Here is a 17713-nt window from a genome sequence, read left to right as displayed (position 1 = left end):
CTTCAAAAACATGGACACACTGAGCAATACAAAAAAGCTTCAAGCAATGAACAATTATTACAAAATTACTCAATTTCTTCAAAATATTATCGTTGATTTATTTCTTATAGCATTTACATGCAGTTTGCTCTTTTCCTGCTCTTATTGGTTTTCTTTTTTCAAGAAATTAGTATTTGATACTAATTATTACTCCTCCATTTTTAGCCCTAAGTGCTTGTTTATAGTGGTTAATGTAATTGTTTTGTTTCTTGTTGGAGAATCGAAGCTTACTGGTGATTCAAACTCATCTGCAATATATGATGACTATGTTGAGAGAAGTAGAAGCCTTAGAGCCCTCTCAAATTTTCAAGAAAAGATAGAGAATAGCAAACTGGAGTTGATTTCATTGAGTGAAGAGAAGAAGATTATTAACAATATTGTTCAAGATGGAAAAGTGATGGAAGAAGTCACAGAAACCATTGAAGAAGAAGAAGAAGAATATGAAGAAGTTGAGGAAGAAATACTTCAAGAAGCTCAAGAAGTTGAAGAAGAATGTCAAGAAGAAGAAGAAGAAGAGAAGGATATTAGAGATGAAGAAGAAGAGATTGGTTTATTGCCAACTGAAGAGCTAAACAAAAGAGTAGAAGAGTTTATTGCAAGGGTTAATAAACAAAGGTGGCTTGAAGAAGCAAGATTATTAGTCTGCTGTGCTGCATGATATTATCCTTATTGTTTTAGCACTAATTATTATATTTTATATATATATAGATATATATCTTTCAATCAAAACTTGGGTAAATATATATAAATTGTATTAGTTTTTTTTTTTTATGAGTATTAACTTTTATTTTTGAAATAATAAATCTAGTACAATTTTTCCTATTTTCCTTTTTGTAAGATAGAAAACAATCTCTTCTTTGTCCCTTATATATATATATATATATATAAAATAAAAATGTCCCTAATTTATATTTAAATATATAAAAACAAAGTGTAAAGTTTGCTTCTGGGATATTTATCATACGACCAACGGAAATATGTACTTAAATATAAACTTTGAGACATCAAATCCTTAAAGTTGCAACTACTTTTGTTAGGTTATCATTAATGAGTTTATTTCACATTATAAGTTTGCATTTCTGATCCTTTTAATTTCAACATTGCAATTTCTGACTTGTGACAACAAAAATAAGTAGTGCTATATGGTAAAGGATTGATTTGCCTAGAACTGCCTGAAATGCTAAACTATAAATTAAACTTTAAGTTTGAAGATATAATTTCTGTACCAATATATAAATCTTTCATTTATAACCCAAAAACGATATATATTTTGGAATACATCGAGAGTATTTTTAGAAGGAAACCTAAACTCATTATGTCCATAATATTATATAACACATTGAGTTTTAAGGACTAGAAGTCTAACCTCTATGTATAACCTCGAGTTGTTTTTTTGTTTTCCAACTTCTTTTGGAGCTAAATTATAAAAAGAAACAAGTAATTTCTCCATATAATAATTTCTAAATCCCGATATTATCGGATAATATATTTCGCTAAAATTTGAAAAAGAAACTCACTATAATGTAAAAAAAGAAAACGAAAATTAGCTGGATGATGATATTATTGTACTATTATTTAAAAATAAAATATCTAATTATTGACCTATAAAGTGTGATAGATTTTTGTGATTGGGTCATGGTACTAAGGTGGTATTTTACCAATTTTTTTCTGTTGAGGTGGTGGATTTGAAATTTCAAGGGAATATTGCTCTTTTTTGTTAAAAGGTAAGATGGTATTTGAAATTAAGGTACAACCTTAGATTCTGAGTAGTATCATAAGGGCCAGCCATCATCCACTCTATATATGACTTTGACCCCTACCTTACATGGCTTCATATTCTTTCCTTAGCACCTAAGAGTTTCTTATGGTTAATTAGTCAAGGCAAAGACATAAAAATTTTTAACTCTCCAATGCTAAAATAGGATGACAATGATCTTGTTCTTGCTAATCATAAGTTTTAAGTTTGAATTCTGAGTAATGAGTCATTTTAAATACTTGTAAAGGAGCATTTTACTCCGTATATGCTTGCCTAACGCGAATTTGAATTAATCGGAGTAACAAGCTTTGCATACCGGATAGTTTAATCAAAAAAAAAAAAAAAAGGTTCTTGGCTATTCTTTTGTGGACTCATACCTAACATAGTAAAATGCAAGCACTCATGTCTCTTTCAATTTTCATCAAATTACATTATTGGTCCAAATATGCAATGGGCTACTAATGAGGCCTAAGCAAAGCATATCGGGGATTTGGATTATTTAGAAGGGAAGAGCTATATTTCACCATGTAATTTTTATTCAATAAATAAAAAATTAAAAGGAGATATATGAAAATCTACATTGATTTTACATCAATTCTACTTTATAATATAATAATACAATAATTATTTCTTAAGCGAAGTTGAGGATTTGATATTTAAGAATATAACAAATATATTCAATAGGAGCGCTTTGCCTTTTAATGGGTCAACTCGATACCAACAGGGTTGAGTCCTAACTTAGTAGAGCGTGGAAATATGTGATGAATAGAAAAAAAATTTCTAACGAGCCATTGATTTATGTTATGCTAATCGTTTTTAAATGGGCCTAAATGGAAGGGCCTTGCACTTCTCAAGTACCAAGCTTATGCAAGTTATGTAATCAGATTAGGAATGGAAGTAGCACTTTGACTTCATCCGTTCTAGTCTAGACAATTTCTACTCAGCCGGGCTTCAAGCTTTCTTGGATTTGGGCCAGAGCTGTTATTTGAGCCCATTAAGAAGTTGACTCTAAAACCTTAACAAGAAGCATATGCCCAGTCCAATAGAGTGGTAGTAGAGGTGAGCAAACCCTAAGATCGATTCAAACCAAATTGAACCAAAGTTAAAAAATAATGAAGTTTCTAGATGCCAACTAAACTAATATTAGCATCTGAACTGAATTGACTCGAACCAAATAATGATTTTAGTTCAAATCAATCAATGAAAAAAATCGAACTCTCTTGAATAGGTTAACCAAACTGAATTGAAATGAGTCGGTTCAATTTTTGATTTATTTCGGTCAGTAATTTTGCATATCCCTAATTGTAAATGAGAGAAATTCTATTAAAGACAATATCTTATTTGCAATACGTGATGCAGACTCTAAATTTTTAAATCCCTAAATTTGCAAGTAAATTTTAGTTAACAAAGCAATCCATTACTGCTAAGTCAACAGTTAAATAATGGGACTTCAATAGCAACGGCAAAGCTTGAAACCCAAATGACAGAATTTGACTTCTCTATGCAATTTTCATCTTCTTTGTACATTTTTTGTCCTTCTTGACCATTTAGCTCACCATTTTTGCCCTGTAAATAATAACGGTCCACTTTGGACGGTGAAGATGGCACGAGAAAAATGCATATTTTATATATTCACTTCTCGTGGAGGTGCCTTTGTTTGACTGTCTTATTTAATTAATTGAGGCACTCCAAGTATTTATTCCATTTAATTACTTATCAAACATGTTTTAGAGGTATCAATATTTGAATATTCCTCAAATTTTAATCATTCTAATCATTTCATTGTCTTTTTATAATATTATCAAATTAAATTTAAAATGTTTAGCCTAGCCTTACAATAATTAGTATCAATAACAATTATAGATCCCATTTTGTAAAATAATAAAAGAAGCACAACAATCACCCATTAATTCCACATTATTATTTTTTTTGGCATGTTTTATATAGTATTGTACATGAAAAATGAATTATATATTTAATTTAAATCTTAAAATATTCTGTAAATTGTGATTCGATTAATCTTTTAATGTATAGAAAAATAGAAAATTATTTTTATTATATAATTTATTTATAATATTATTTCGATTTATTGGTTAAATAAAAAAAAAAAAAAAAGGAGAAAAAGAAAGAAGATTAGAGCATGCTAATTACTAGTATTCAGCATACCATCACCACCTACTTAGAAATGGAATCAAATTCTTGTGCTACTTGTCTTCTCTCTGACTCACTATATAATTTTTTTTTTTCTTTTTGCTCTTCTCCGCCTTCTCCTCTCTCTAAAGATTAAAACTTTAGTTGTTGTTGGCGAAGACAAAGGGCAGCCTTTCGGAGATCTCAAGGGCCTGACCTCTCGATAATTCCGAAGTTGTTTTAGCATTTCCCTGATAGCCATAGCCATCTTCTATTCATCTCCTTTAGAATACTAATTCCTCACCTCCGTTAAATTTCTTGATTGATTGACAAAGAAAAGGAGGTTAATCTAGAGGGAGTAATTCAAATATTTAGAAACAGAAATGGCTACACTTTCTTCAATACATTGCCGTTCTTATTCATATTCAAGTTCTTTATTTTCTTCTTCTTCATCATCCATTAATGGACAGCAATTTGAGCGCATAAACTTCTCTTCTTCTGGGATTTCAAAGAGGTTTTTACCAGTTAAGGTCTCCTTACAATCGCAGAAGAATTCTTACCAAGATGTGGTTCTCATGCAAGATGGTTAGTACTCTTGTTTTCTCATTACACCAGTGTCGTTTTAGTTCTCTAGCTGATTTTGGGTTTAGTTTTATGAATTGGGTATGCTTTTTTTTTTTTTTAACATTTTTATTTAGTCAAGATTGGTTTTGGATCGATCGTCAATTTGAAAGAGGTGAATATATGAATTCTTGTGGTTGAAATAGGTCCATCCATATATGAATCTGTGTGGCTGATTTATAATAATTTATCCATTTTATAAAGTTATCAGCTTTAATCTTCCTCCAATCCATTGCTGAAATATTTGCTTGCAAGTTTTATCTTGATTTTGTCCTTATTTGAATTGAAATTTGAGTGTAGGTGCAGTCGCCACTCCGGTAAACCCAGCAGGAAATGAAATTTCTTTCAAGGATGTGAAAGATGGGCTGTTGTCTTCAATAAAATCTGCTGAAGAATTAAGACAAGTAGCTGATTTTGATGCAAATAAAAATGAGTCAACTGTCAGTATCACTGTGGTTGGAGCCTCTGGGGACCTTGCCAAGAAAAAGATATTTCCTGCACTTTTTGCACTTTATTATGAGGATTGTCTCCCCGAGGTTGGTTTTGCGATTTTCCTCCTTTCTTTATAATGTGAAAGCTTAAAGTCAATTAATTTGGTGATTTCAAATTGCTGTTATATTTTATGTTGTTATCAAATCTGTATATTAAGTTATGGAATTATTTGATTGTAGCACTTCACCGTGTTTGGTTATGCTCGGAGTAAGATGACTGATGCTGAACTTAGAGACATGGTTAGCAAGACTTTGACTTGCAGAATTGATAAGAGGTGATTGTAGCTCTTTGCTTCTTAAAATTGTTTTTTCTCTCCCTCAAAGCTCACATGCTGTGTATACATTAATGAAGAGAAGGGATTGGGCGGAGGGGGATTTACAGTATGTATTGATTTTGAAATATCATCTGGGTTTTCAGGGAAAACTGTGGTGAAAAGATGGAACAGTTTCTTAAGAGATGTTTCTACCATTCTGGTCAGTATGATTCTGCTGAAAATTTTGCAGAACTAGACAAGAAGTTGAAAGAACATGAGGTAAGTGTGAGCTGTGGGCCTGACATTATTATTTTGGATCAGAATCTTCACACTTCTTGGAGTACATAGCTACTGAATTGTAGTTGTATCTTTTTGTTGGTTGTGATATTTTGGCATGCAGAGCATTTTTGTTTGGGATTAAAGATGGGGGCAAGTTGGGATTTTACAATTTTCAGTCAACTGTTTGACTCTTGAGAATGACAATGAAATTCGCATATGCAGGGTGGAAGACTTTCCAATCGCCTCTTTTATCTATCAATCCCTCCAAACATTTTTATTGATGCAGTAAAGTGTGCAAGCTCATCAGCTTCATCTGGTAATGGCTGGACCAGGGTCATTGTTGAGAAACCCTTTGGCCGAGATTCAGAATCCTCAGCTGCTTTGACAAAAGCGCTCAAGCAATACCTAGAAGAGGATCAAATATTTAGGTGGAGTTCTGTGCACTTCAAACAGTTTTTATTATTCTGTAAATGTAAGGCATAAACTGATTAATGGTTATTTCTTTTTCAGGATTGACCATTATCTTGGAAAAGAACTGGTGGAAAACCTATCTGTTCTCCGCTTCTCCAATCTTATTTTTGAACCCTTGTGGTCGAGGCAGTATATTAGGAATGTACAATTAATATTTTCTGAAGATTTTGGCACTGAAGGACGTGGAGGGTACTTTGCTTTCTCAAATTGTGGTTAGAGGTTAAAGTCTATTTTGATAGGTTATGGTTTAATTTTTCTACTGATTAAATTAGGTACTTCGACCATTATGGGATAATAAGAGATATAATGCAGAACCATCTGCTTCAAATACTTGCCCTCTTTGCCATGGAAACCCCTGTCAGTTTGGATGCAGAAGATATCAGAAATGAAAAGGTATTGTTATCAGTCTGAAAGTTCAACTTTTAATAATTTTATTCTTTTGGCATTTGTAAGTAAAAATTATTGCCTGTGGGGTTGCAGGTTAAAGTTTTACGATCAATGAGGCCTATTGGACTCGAAGATGTGGTCATTGGGCAGTACAAGAGTCACACCAAAGGAGGAATCACTTACCCAGCCTATACTGATGATAAGACGGTGCCAAAAGACAGCTTAACTCCAACATTTGCCGCTGCTGCCCTTTTCATAGACAATGCTAGATGGGATGGAGTACCTTTCCTTATGAAAGCTGGCAAAGCATTACATAATAAGAGGTGTGTAGCATTTGATACCACTGTAATTACCATGCGGGTTAGGTTACTAACAACTGCTATTTGTCCACTTTCCTCAGGGCTGAGATACGTGTACAGTTCAGGCATGTGCCTGGTAACTTATACAACCGGAACTTTGGAACAGATCTTGATCGAGCTACAAATGAGCTTGTTATCAGAGTGCAACCAGATGAAGCTATCTATTTGAAGATCAACAACAAGGTCCCAGGGTTGGGAATGAGATTGGACCGTAGCAATCTAAACCTTCACTATGCAGCAAGGTAATAAAATCGGATTAATATACTACTGTTTCAGTATTGGTTTACCGATAATCTCAATCTTGGTTTGAACTGAACCAGCGGCATCATTTAAAAATCATAAAAACACGACTTGGACACATTGAACTAATGTTTATTTTGGTAATTCCTTAAATTCAACCTTTCAACAAAAAGGAAAATTTCCTTGATTTACATTCTTGCATAAGATTTTCTTGTTTATCTTCTCCCAAATTCTGATTAACCTTGATTGCTCCGTGAATGGGATTGTTTTATTCTGAATGAACTTGGCTGGTGTCGTGATAGATACTCAAAGGAGATTCCAGATGCATATGAGAGGCTCTTGCTGGATGCCATTGAAGGGGAAAGAAGGCTATTTATCAGAAGTGACGAACTGGACGCTGCTTGGTCATTGTTCACTCCCGTTCTGAAGGAGCTTGAAGAGAAAAAGATTATACCGGAATATTATCCATACGGTAGTCGGGGCCCTGTTGGGGCTCATTATCTGGCAGCAAGATACAATGTAAGATGGGGTGACCTTGGTGTAGAGCAGTAAATCTGAAAAATGTTGTTTGGCATTGCTATTGAAGTAGGATAGGGAAAGCATAGAGATTCTTGATTCTTACTGTGTTTTTATAAAGGAAAGGCTTAGATACAGAATTCTCATAAACAAACTCCATTGGAGCTCAGCAAAAGCACAATGTATCAAGGGACATAAGGATTTTCCTTACCACATTTGAGTTGCCACATAATCAACGTTGTACTTCTCCATGATGGTAAATTACAAGAAAGTGCACTCAACGTTTCCTTGTAGTCTGCCCATAAAAGGGAAAAATTTTTATGGACAGGAGAACTTTTCCCTGCTACCTGTAAAATTTGTAACTTCAACGGAAAGGGTAAAAGTAAAACCTTTTCCTTGTTCAATAAAGCTGAAAGACATTATCTTCTATGACAAACAACATAACGTATCTTTGAACAATCTAGATTCAAAAGAACAGAAAACAATTCCTATTTGGTACCTGCCACAGATTGTTTAGGGAAGTTGGTTGAACACCAACTTCGGTTTTTGTTAATATTTTGCAACAAGCAATGTGCATAATAAGCTTTCTTGACCATGCACGTAAAGTTGACCAAATATACAGTTTACTCTAGCTCATCCAACTGCTTCTTAATGGAAAATTTAAGAAAATTTTCTTTATTTTTGTTTTTGTTATACATGTTATTAATAACTTCAAATAATAAAAATTGCAACACCAACCTCATAATTGAATTCCAAATTCAGTTGGAAGTTGTTTGCTTCCATAAATGTGAAATTGTAATAGGATAAAATTGATGGGAGTGGTTACAATATCTAAAAACTCTAAAACCCACTTGCAATTTGGTGAGCTATGCCACATATATATACATATACATATGTTAGGTTGTATTCTTATGTCGTATACATCTTTTGGAGACAAGTTTATGAGTATATACATTCATGTCTTCTTTGTCTATACAACAGATAAAATTGTGTTTAAGAACATGTCCATGTGCTTACCTCGCCTATTTTCAATCATACTTATCAGAACCAAATTCAATTGGTTGTATAATTATTCATTTATTTATGAAAATAATGAAAAAAAATAAAATAGAATGACATATAAAATACCTTATACTTGATGAAGTTTTGCCAAAAAACTTTTTTTTTTTTTGCTAAATTCAAGATTTCTGTTAGTAAAGGAAAGGCAAATGAAGCTTTACAGATTGTTCTTTTCTGTTGCTTCATGTATGGCTTATATTCACATAAACAGAAAGTGTTTCACTACCAGAAAATCAAGATTGAATATCAATTTTAGGGATTTTATTTTGGCAATTTTATTAATTTTCCATAGTGGAGGTGGAGAGAGTTGCTGAGATTGAGCTATTTTGTCCATTTAAGTTGGACTTGAAAAAAAGTTCAAAAAAAAAAAAAAAAGTTGGACTTGAAATGTAAATTTATAATTAATAATAATAATAATACTATTTATAATGTTTATCCTCTCACTAGAACCATGTCATCATCCACCATAATTAAGAACAATAATTATATTTTTGAACTGAGTTCTTTCACTGTCTATAAACTCAATAACAAACAAATTTAATTCACACATAATACATACTACTTGTTACTAATTTAATATTAACTACACTATGGAAGAAAGTAATTTTTTTTCACCAACTTCTACATTAACGAACGAGAGTTATTTTTGTCGATCCCGATATATTTATAAGTAAAATCTATATGATATTTCTATTCATAGAGTTAGCTTCTTTTAATTTGATTTCGATAAATCTATATGTTCAATCAGGAAAAAAAAAAAATCTAAAATGGGTGTGCTAAATCACATGATAAATAATCCAATCTTGAAAAATTATTTCTCCTTAAAAGAGAAAAAATTGTATGAATTTTGAGTCAACTTCTAATAGTACTCAATCTCTTTATGAATTGGAAAAAGAAATGAAACTTTATAGAAAAACAAAAGCTTTTCACCCCCTAGAGGCTAAAGTCATGGAAGATAACATTTTCTATAAAACCAACTAAAGTAGCATTATTATTATTATTATTATTATTATTATTAAAGTTTAAAAATCAAGTGAAATTTGGTGATATGTCAATAGAGACATTGAAAGGGCCCACCAACTTGTCCCCAATAAGAGCAGCATATATATATATATATATATATATATATATTAATCACACCAACCCATCCATTATTTTCATCACCAATTGATTTCATCTTCTCCTTAAGAAAAGTCTATTGAAAATATTTACATGTAGCTTTCAAACTTCAAACACAAATAATTGATTTTTATGATTGTTTCTTTTTTGATTTTTTGTAATATAATATTAATTAATTGTGTTTATCTAGATTTAGGGTTCACATTAAGCATTGACACATTGCACTACTTGAATCACAAGGTGAGCATTATTTCAACAAGAAAGATTTTATTGGTTTTCTAGTATCTTTCCTAGGCCTTGAGCACCCAAAAAAAAAAAAAAAAAAGATTATTTAAATCTTTTTGTCTTGTTAATTATAGTTTTTAATTGTAAATTCTACAATTATAGTGGAAAGTAAACTTATTACTATAACATTAAAAACAAAAGTATTACTAAGTGAGTCAAAAAATTTCCCATTCTCAAGTTGTTCTTCCAAAGAACATCAAAATGGAGTGAATACTAAGCTAAGCTAAGCTAAGACATAAAAATAGACATATCCTTGTCATGAAATGCATACAAAAAACATGAATTCATGTCTTTCACAACTTTATATCAAGAAAATGATCCCTCTCTCCTTCTCCCTGTCTTGCACACCACATGTTCAATCACATTGGCCCATCAACAAGATTGAATTGTCATTATTATTATTATTATTATTATATTCTCTTTTAAAAAATAAAAATTAATATTATTATATTATAATGTAGCTTTAGCTTATAGTTGAGTTATGCAATACTAATGCCAAAACATACGCCACAACAAACGATTTAGATTAAAAGCTAAAAAAAAAAAGGAAAAATGACTTTATTCCTATATTTTGGCATAATTAATTACTTTATCATTGCATTTTAAAATTATACTATTTTATCTTTGTAATTTGTCTCCGTTAAACAAAATTTCAAATAATGTATAAAAGGATGAAATCTCAAATTTCATGTAAGAGAGACAAGATACAACGATAAAATAGCGTAATTTTAAAATGCAAGGATAAAATAATTAATTATGCTTAAACATATGAACAAAAATATAATGTTTAAAAAAAAAAAAAAAAAGAAAGACAATGGAAATGGAACCTAGATTTGTTTTTTCATTCACAGAGTGAAAGGTAATCTTATTGTATCAGGAAGCAAACCATAGGAGTCACTCGAGGCACAATAGACGGATGATTGCCAATTTGCCATAATTTTCAATGACTACATTTGTGAGAGATAAAACAGGGTTGTAGGACATCGCTTTTATCCTTGTCGGAGGTTTCTGTCAGGGTGAAAACATCAATTTACCTTCTTCAATCATTTCCATTTTCCATTGGCAGATTGCCAAGTCAAATGAATTTAACTTGTTAGCTCAAATCTTGTGCACTTTCTCAAACTCTTCAAAATGTAATATAATATGATTAAATGCATTTTAAATATATAATATTATATCCAGTATCGAAACTCACTGTCCCGACGAGTAAAACTTGTTTGATTTGTGTTAAATTTGGTATTTAAACACTAAGAGGCAGGTGACTCAAATGAATCATTATGGGCAGTGTCATTATTGAAGATGAAAAATATATACTGCCATTTAGTCAAATAAAAGACAAATGCGGTTATCTGAAATCATTTTATTAGTAACTTTAAGTTGAAACTTTGTGATTCCAATGTTTGAACAAGAAGCCAAAAACATTGACAAATAAATTTTGAGAGGACAATAAAGTATATGCCTTTTGAGGTCACATTCCTCAATCAAAGAGGAGGCCTCTGTTTTCCTCTGTTCCCATGAAATCTAATTCAAAAACAATCCCAAATCCAATCTATTTTCTTCAATCCTCCCCATGGCAGAGAACAACAAGCCTTCAGAAATCAAAGATTTCCAAATCATGATTTCAAATAAAGATGATAGCAATAAAAAGCAATTAGCACCAAAAAGAAGCTCTAACAAAGATAGGCACAAGAAAGTTGATGGCAGAGGAAGAAGAATAAGGATGCCAGCTTTATGTGCTGCCAGAATTTTCCAATTGACAAGAGAATTAGGCCATAAATCTGATGGAGAAACAATCCAGTGGCTATTACAACAAGCGGAGCCATCGATTATAGCTGCAACAGGTACTGGGACAATTCCTGCATCGGCTCTTGCAGCTGCAGGGGCCTCTGTTTCGCAACAGGAGAACTCTGTTTCAACAGGATTGCAGACAAAGATGGAAGGGTTAGGACAGACTATTGGGTCAAGAGAAAGGGCGAATTGGACAATGATGACTAGTAATTTGGGAAGATCTAATTTATCAGCTGCGGTATGGCCTTCTGTTGGTGGAATTGGGACAGGGTTTATTTCAAATTCTGGCCAGTCAGCAACCAATTTCGGAAATGAAAGCTCAAAATTTGGATTCCATGGAATTGAATTCCCAAATATTAACATGGGTTTAATGAGTGTTTACTCTATGTTTAGCGGTGCTAATCAACAATTTCCAGGTTTAGAACTTGGGCTTTCCCAAGATGGGAATATAGGGGTTTTGAATTCTCAAGCTTTGAGTCAGTTCTACCAGCAAATGGGACAGAGCCGCCCTGCAGGCCTAAATTCCTTTAATCAGCAGCAGCAGCAACAACAACAAGAAGAACAGCCTCCTGATAAGGATGATTCTCAAGGATCAAGGCAATAGAAAATGGAAGAGCTTTCTTATGATTATATAATAGTTCTTGTCTTCTGTAGACAAGAAATTAGTGAGTGAAAGATTGAAAATGGATCGGAAATGCTCAATAGTTTTCTTACCAGTAATTTCATCCAAAAAGAAGAACAGGTGCTTCTCTTCTCAAGTGAGTTCTTTATATATACGTTACGAAACTATATATTAATATTTTCTTTTGGTTTGTGAGATGCAGGGTGAAAGAGAACTTGGTTTGAAGATTGCAATTTGAGTTTCTTTCATATAAAATTTTTTGCGGAATGTGTTATATATAATTACAACAAAATGTTTGTACTATTAAGTATGTCTGTTTTCTTTCTCTTCTTGCTTATTTGAATCAAAGTAATAATCTTTTTCTTGAATATACAAACTTGACGATGTGCTGTGCAGTGCAAATAGCACCACTCTAATCTGATGATGGCTCCTTTTTCTTGTATATGTGCCTTACACGCGAATAGGAGTATTAATAAGTCAGGCCGAGCCAAGATTCACCGAGTTCGAGCACGGTTTGATACAAGTATATTCAAAGTATATGAGCTTGAAAATCGAGTTTAAATTGAACATGTTTATAATTTATAATTAAAAAGATAATTTTTTTAGCCTTATAACTCATATTAGAGCTCAAACTTGACTGTTAAACTTACTGAATGAGCAGAGCTCAAATGGGATTTTCTTGATCGGACCTTCTACTATCTCACCAGTAACTTGAATCATTTACATGGAAATGAGATATTGCTCGTTTCTATGCGTGGGTTTGTCCTCCTAAACCTTAGCCATGGATAATCTAATATAACAAGTACAAACAGGATTGGCTCAGGGTCCTTATTGTGGTGTGTGGCCTCAACACTAATCCCTTGTTTGGCCCACTTACATTATTTCAGCTCCAATTCAAAGCCATAGCTGATATCCAAAAGCCAATGGCCTTTGACTATGTCTAGTTCTAGTACAGTAGGGTTCTTATAGATGACAACTCTTTCGGCGTAACAATTTTTATACTCAAAATTCAAACTCGAGACTTTTAGTTAAGGAGAAAAGAATCTCAACCATTTCATTCCAACCAACATTGATAGATACACAAAATCTTTGAATCACTGTATGCAAATTATAAGTTTTCTCTTTTATAGGCAATTACTTAATTGTTATTAAAAAAAAAGTTCAAATAGAAAATTGGATAAAATAATATAATTTGAATTTATTTATATATGTATGAATTTAAGTTCTTATATAAAATTAGTATTTGAGACATTTTATTATAAAATCATTTTATTAATAATTTAACAGTCAAAATACCTATTTCATGAGATAACAAATTAAGTATCTAAATCTTAGCAGTTTTTTCACAGGCTTCCAAAAAATATAAATGTAGAAATAGTCAGGCAGGAGATGGAGACAACTGCAGCGGTTGAGGCAAGTGGGTTAATCACAAGTGGCCACAATGGAAGTGGTCCAATAGAGTGGGCTTTTGGACCACTTACACCCTACAAGATAAGTGGATTTCGGTCCATTTTTTAATATACTACTGCCTTCGTTCATAAATAATTATCGCATTTATAATTTTCTCATTCTTTAAAATAGTAATTTAATTTATTAAATTTATAATAAATTATTGAGTAAATTGATTATATTACCCTTATTTACAATAAAGAGAGATTTTTAGAAATTCTAGCAATTAATGTTTGTCAATTGCAAAGGGTGAAAATGAAAAAAGAAAAATTATTTTTTAAAATTAACAAACATAACACTTATTTATGAACATGATATTATTTTCGTAGATGTGACAATTATTTATGGACGGATAGAGTACAATCATACATTTATTATCTATCTATTCAACTTCTGATCTTTTTTTTATTACTAGCTTTGTAAATTTATTAGGAGCATTTATTATTATATTATTACAACTATTATGTTGTTAGATTATTGATTGTTTGTAGTAACACAAATTCAAAGATGTAACTGAATTTGGGTTTCCTAGAAGCTATACTTTCAACAACAACAAACAATTTTCAAATAGCTACTAAGAAGGATAAAAATGTTTAGCTGATAATTGAGTTCCAACTAATAATTAATATCAAAGGGCTTTAATCAGCAGTTAATAGCCGTTGAAAATCTAAATTAGTTGATCATTTTATCAAATTACTGTTGTCAGTCGTCAGCAATCATGATTACTTCTTAGTTAGTATAATCATCTAAATTAAATGGACCGTAAATTAGATTAAAAATTAATCTTTCCTTGATTCAGATAAAAAAAAAAAAAAAAAAAGAGAACACAAAGAGCATGCAACAATCACACTATTTCATCTAAATTGGGGTGGTTTCCCTCTTTTAAAGGTTTGAGTATCCTGTTGTAGAAAGAAAATTAAATAAATAATATAAAAAAATGAACAACCAATCCCAATTCTTGCATGTGAAAATAGATACCCAATAATCAATGGTACACTATATCATGTGCCAGAAAAGAAGACCAGTCACATGGCTCACTTGGCATAGCAGCAAGGTACTGCCAGGGATCCGGCTCATGGCTTAGAACTTTGAGTCGGTCTCGGTTTTACCGGTTTCGGGCTGATTTGATCTAGATCCAAGTAGATGGCAATGTTTATTTCTATTTTGTTTCAATTCAGTTCTTTCATTTTTTTTTTCTTTGATTGGGATTAGATTGAATTGAAATCGCGGGTTTAATCAATAATTTTAAACTAATTTTATTTTCAAATTTTACACGAGAGAAATTAAAATCCAAAATTTATCCTTCAATTTCATCCGATTCCAAATAATTATTACAAGATCGGATGACATAATTTTATTTGATTCAGCTTTGATTTGATTGAAATCTGAATTGGACCCATTTTACCAACCCTAAGTTGGTCTTTTATTACAAGTTGCAATCTTTACATCCTGGTAAGGAAATTTTGTCACCCTTGCGGTTCCTCTTTATTTCCCCGACCAACTGATTCCCAACATGTTGATATAATACAAGTCAAAAGGGTGTTTTTTTTTTTTTTTTTTTTTTCGTTTTTGTTTTTAAAAGGGACTATGCATTATTTTTCCCCATTTATGTTGAAATAATACAGTGCTGAGCTCCAAAGAGAAAATGACGATACCATTTCGAAGGTTGAAAATGTGTGAAATTGAATTAATAATTTAGTAGTTAAGTATTTATCTCAATGTTCTATATATTAAAAATTTAAACTTTATTAATAGACGGTTGAATCAGCGAAAGTGAATTGCATATTTGAGCAAACTTTACTTGTAATATTAGGAATTTGAAAAGGCAAATGAAAAATCTACGCAGTGATTAATATTAAAATTTTATATTACTACTCGTTTTGTCACAAAATAAAAGTCGTTTAAAGTTTTTGTATGGAGATTAAGAAAATAATTAATTCTCCTAAATTATATTTACTTTATCTCAAAATATAAGTCGTTTAAGGTTTTTATGAGGGATTAAGAAAATAATTAATTTTCCTAAATGATAACAAAACTAAGGATAATTTGATCAAATTACTCTTTATCTCAAAATTGAGTGTAAATTGTAAAGATAATTATTATATCAAATGTAAATAAAGGTAATATTGAAAAATTATTATTGTTTAATATACTCAAACGACTCATATTTTATATTATAAACAATTATTTTAAAACGATTTATATTTTAGAACGGAGAGAGTATAAATTAAACTATAAGAATAACTTTCTATGTTTAATAAATGATCAATATTTGCAACCTAACTCAAGCATGTCATAGAAATTATATATATATAAAAAAAGGAAAATCAAAGAAAGGAAAGACAATAGCTCATGCATTACGGATGTGATGGTGCTCAATCTATAGACAACCTAACAACACCAACAAACTCTATCTCTCCAACTTTCCATATGCAAATCACGTGCAAAGCAAGTGGACATGAGAAGTAAGCATTAAAATAAATGTAAGGATGATGATGATGATGATGATGATGATGATGATGATGATGATGGACAAAGGTGGTATTCGAACCTTCTCCTTTCCATTTGTCATTTTTTTGTGGTTTATATTTACCACTTTTGACTATCTCCAATAACAATTGGACACTATAAAAATATACAATAGATAAATCATTACAAGGTTTGTTGGTTAAGATCCAATCCAACTCTTTTTTTATTGCATTCAAAAAGATTATAGAGATTATATGGTAAGTAGAGATCAAATTTTATATTCCAACTATGGAGACACGTGTGAAAAAAATCATTCAAATTTAAATGATTATATATGGTAGCATAGATATACTTGCACATTTCTAAGTAGTACGTCTATAAATGGCTTTTGCGTTATTAGACAAAATTAGTTATTTTAGTAATTATTAGTTATTCTAGTAATTATCAATTATTTTATTAATGTTTCATCAAACGTTAAAGGAAGTAATAGTTCGTAATTTGCTCTTTTAAACACTAAAATCTAATATAAACGTCAGTAAAAACACTAAACACCATGTATGGATTAATCGGATATACGGATGAGACTAAAAGTTATTAGGTATTTTATGAATTATTAGCAACTTTGTTCGATAAAAAGTTATTGCTGAATAAAACTTTACTCTCTTATGAGTCTGGATTTGAACATGGATTACCATTTAGTCACTTTCTTACGGGTAACAAATGCATTTTTCAAATTATGCACAAAAAGTTAATTTTTTAGTGTATGTATATAAGAAAAAGTTAACTTGTGATATAATAAACTGGGAATAGTTTAATGAATTTATATTATAGAACTTCATAATAATAAAATGACACCTATTATGTATCTTTAGCAACTTTATTTTGGATACAACATATTCCTACCACTATGTGTAAATTAATGATTTATATTCCAAGAAGTGGGGATGATGAGGTATAACCCATAACTAAAACCTAATAGAAAAATTGGAGATTTTGGTTTTATTTTTGCAGATAGAAAATTCAGACAATAATTCAATATAATACAGAGAAATGGGGACAAGTGGGTGATTCTTCTATTCCACAAGTTGCCAAACAAATGAAATCAGGAGATTGAAGATGGCAGAGATGTTTTTTAAGAATGGAAATGGAGAGACATAAGCATCCTATACAGCTTAGCAGAATCCTATAGATATGGAAAGGAAAGCTAATGTGTGAAAGAGAGAGAGAGAGAGAGAGAGAAGGGGTACCCTTGATCTTAAGAAATGGAGTGTCTCTAAAGCCCAACAAAATCCAACTAGATTTCAAAATGTTAAAAATGTTCTTCCAAATGGGTTCCTTAAAGCACAGCAAAATCTTATTAGATTTTCTTGTGATCTTGA

At 31.2% G+C, this 17713-nt stretch overlaps 2 protein-coding genes across 2 annotated transcripts; both read left to right on the top strand.

The window, feature by feature from the left end:
- The first annotated feature begins 3978 nt into the window (after nt 1–3978).
- Nucleotides 3979–7794, top strand: G6PD2 (glucose-6-phosphate dehydrogenase 2). The gene is made up of 10 exons (XM_012230338.4): nt 3979–4510; nt 4847–5082; nt 5218–5312; nt 5456–5570; nt 5793–5998; nt 6081–6230; nt 6314–6434; nt 6522–6751; nt 6829–7029; nt 7330–7794. The coding sequence occupies exons 1-10, from the start codon at nt 4309–4311 to the stop codon at nt 7577–7579; spliced, it is 1806 nt and encodes a 601-aa protein (XP_012085728.1). The 5' UTR covers nt 3979–4308; the 3' UTR covers nt 7580–7794.
- A 3604-nt stretch (nt 7795–11398) lies between these two features.
- Nucleotides 11399–12792, top strand: LOC105644849 (transcription factor TCP20). Its single transcript, XM_012230339.4, has 2 exons — nt 11399–12536; nt 12619–12792. Exon 1 carries the CDS (start codon nt 11577–11579, stop codon nt 12396–12398), a length of 822 nt encoding a protein of 273 aa, XP_012085729.1. The 5' UTR covers nt 11399–11576; the 3' UTR covers nt 12399–12536; nt 12619–12792.
- Nucleotides 12793–17713: the final 4921 nt, after the last annotated feature.

This window comes from Jatropha curcas, chromosome 3 (genome assembly GCF_041381405.1).
Source record: "Jatropha curcas cultivar XTBG-Jc1 chromosome 3, XTBG_Jcur_1.0, whole genome shotgun sequence".
In the NCBI taxonomy this organism is placed as follows: Eukaryota; Viridiplantae; Streptophyta; class Magnoliopsida; order Malpighiales; family Euphorbiaceae; genus Jatropha; species Jatropha curcas.
The sequence above is the reverse complement of the archived record's forward strand: the minus strand, read 5'-3'. Positions and strand labels throughout refer to the sequence as shown.

Coding starts and splice junctions, on each gene's coding strand:
- G6PD2 (XM_012230338.4), top strand. CDS start 4,309: ATGGCTACACTTTCTTCAATACATTGCCGTTCTTATTCATATTCAAGT. Junction 5,083..5,217: donor ATGAGGATTGTCTCCCCGAG/GTTGGTTTTGCG, acceptor ATTTGATTGTAG/CACTTCACCGTGTTTGGTTA. Junction 6,231..6,313: donor GGCACTGAAGGACGTGGAGG/GTACTTTGCTTT, acceptor TGATTAAATTAG/GTACTTCGACCATTATGGGA.
- LOC105644849 (XM_012230339.4), top strand. CDS start 11,577: ATGGCAGAGAACAACAAGCCTTCAGAAATCAAAGATTTCCAAATCATG.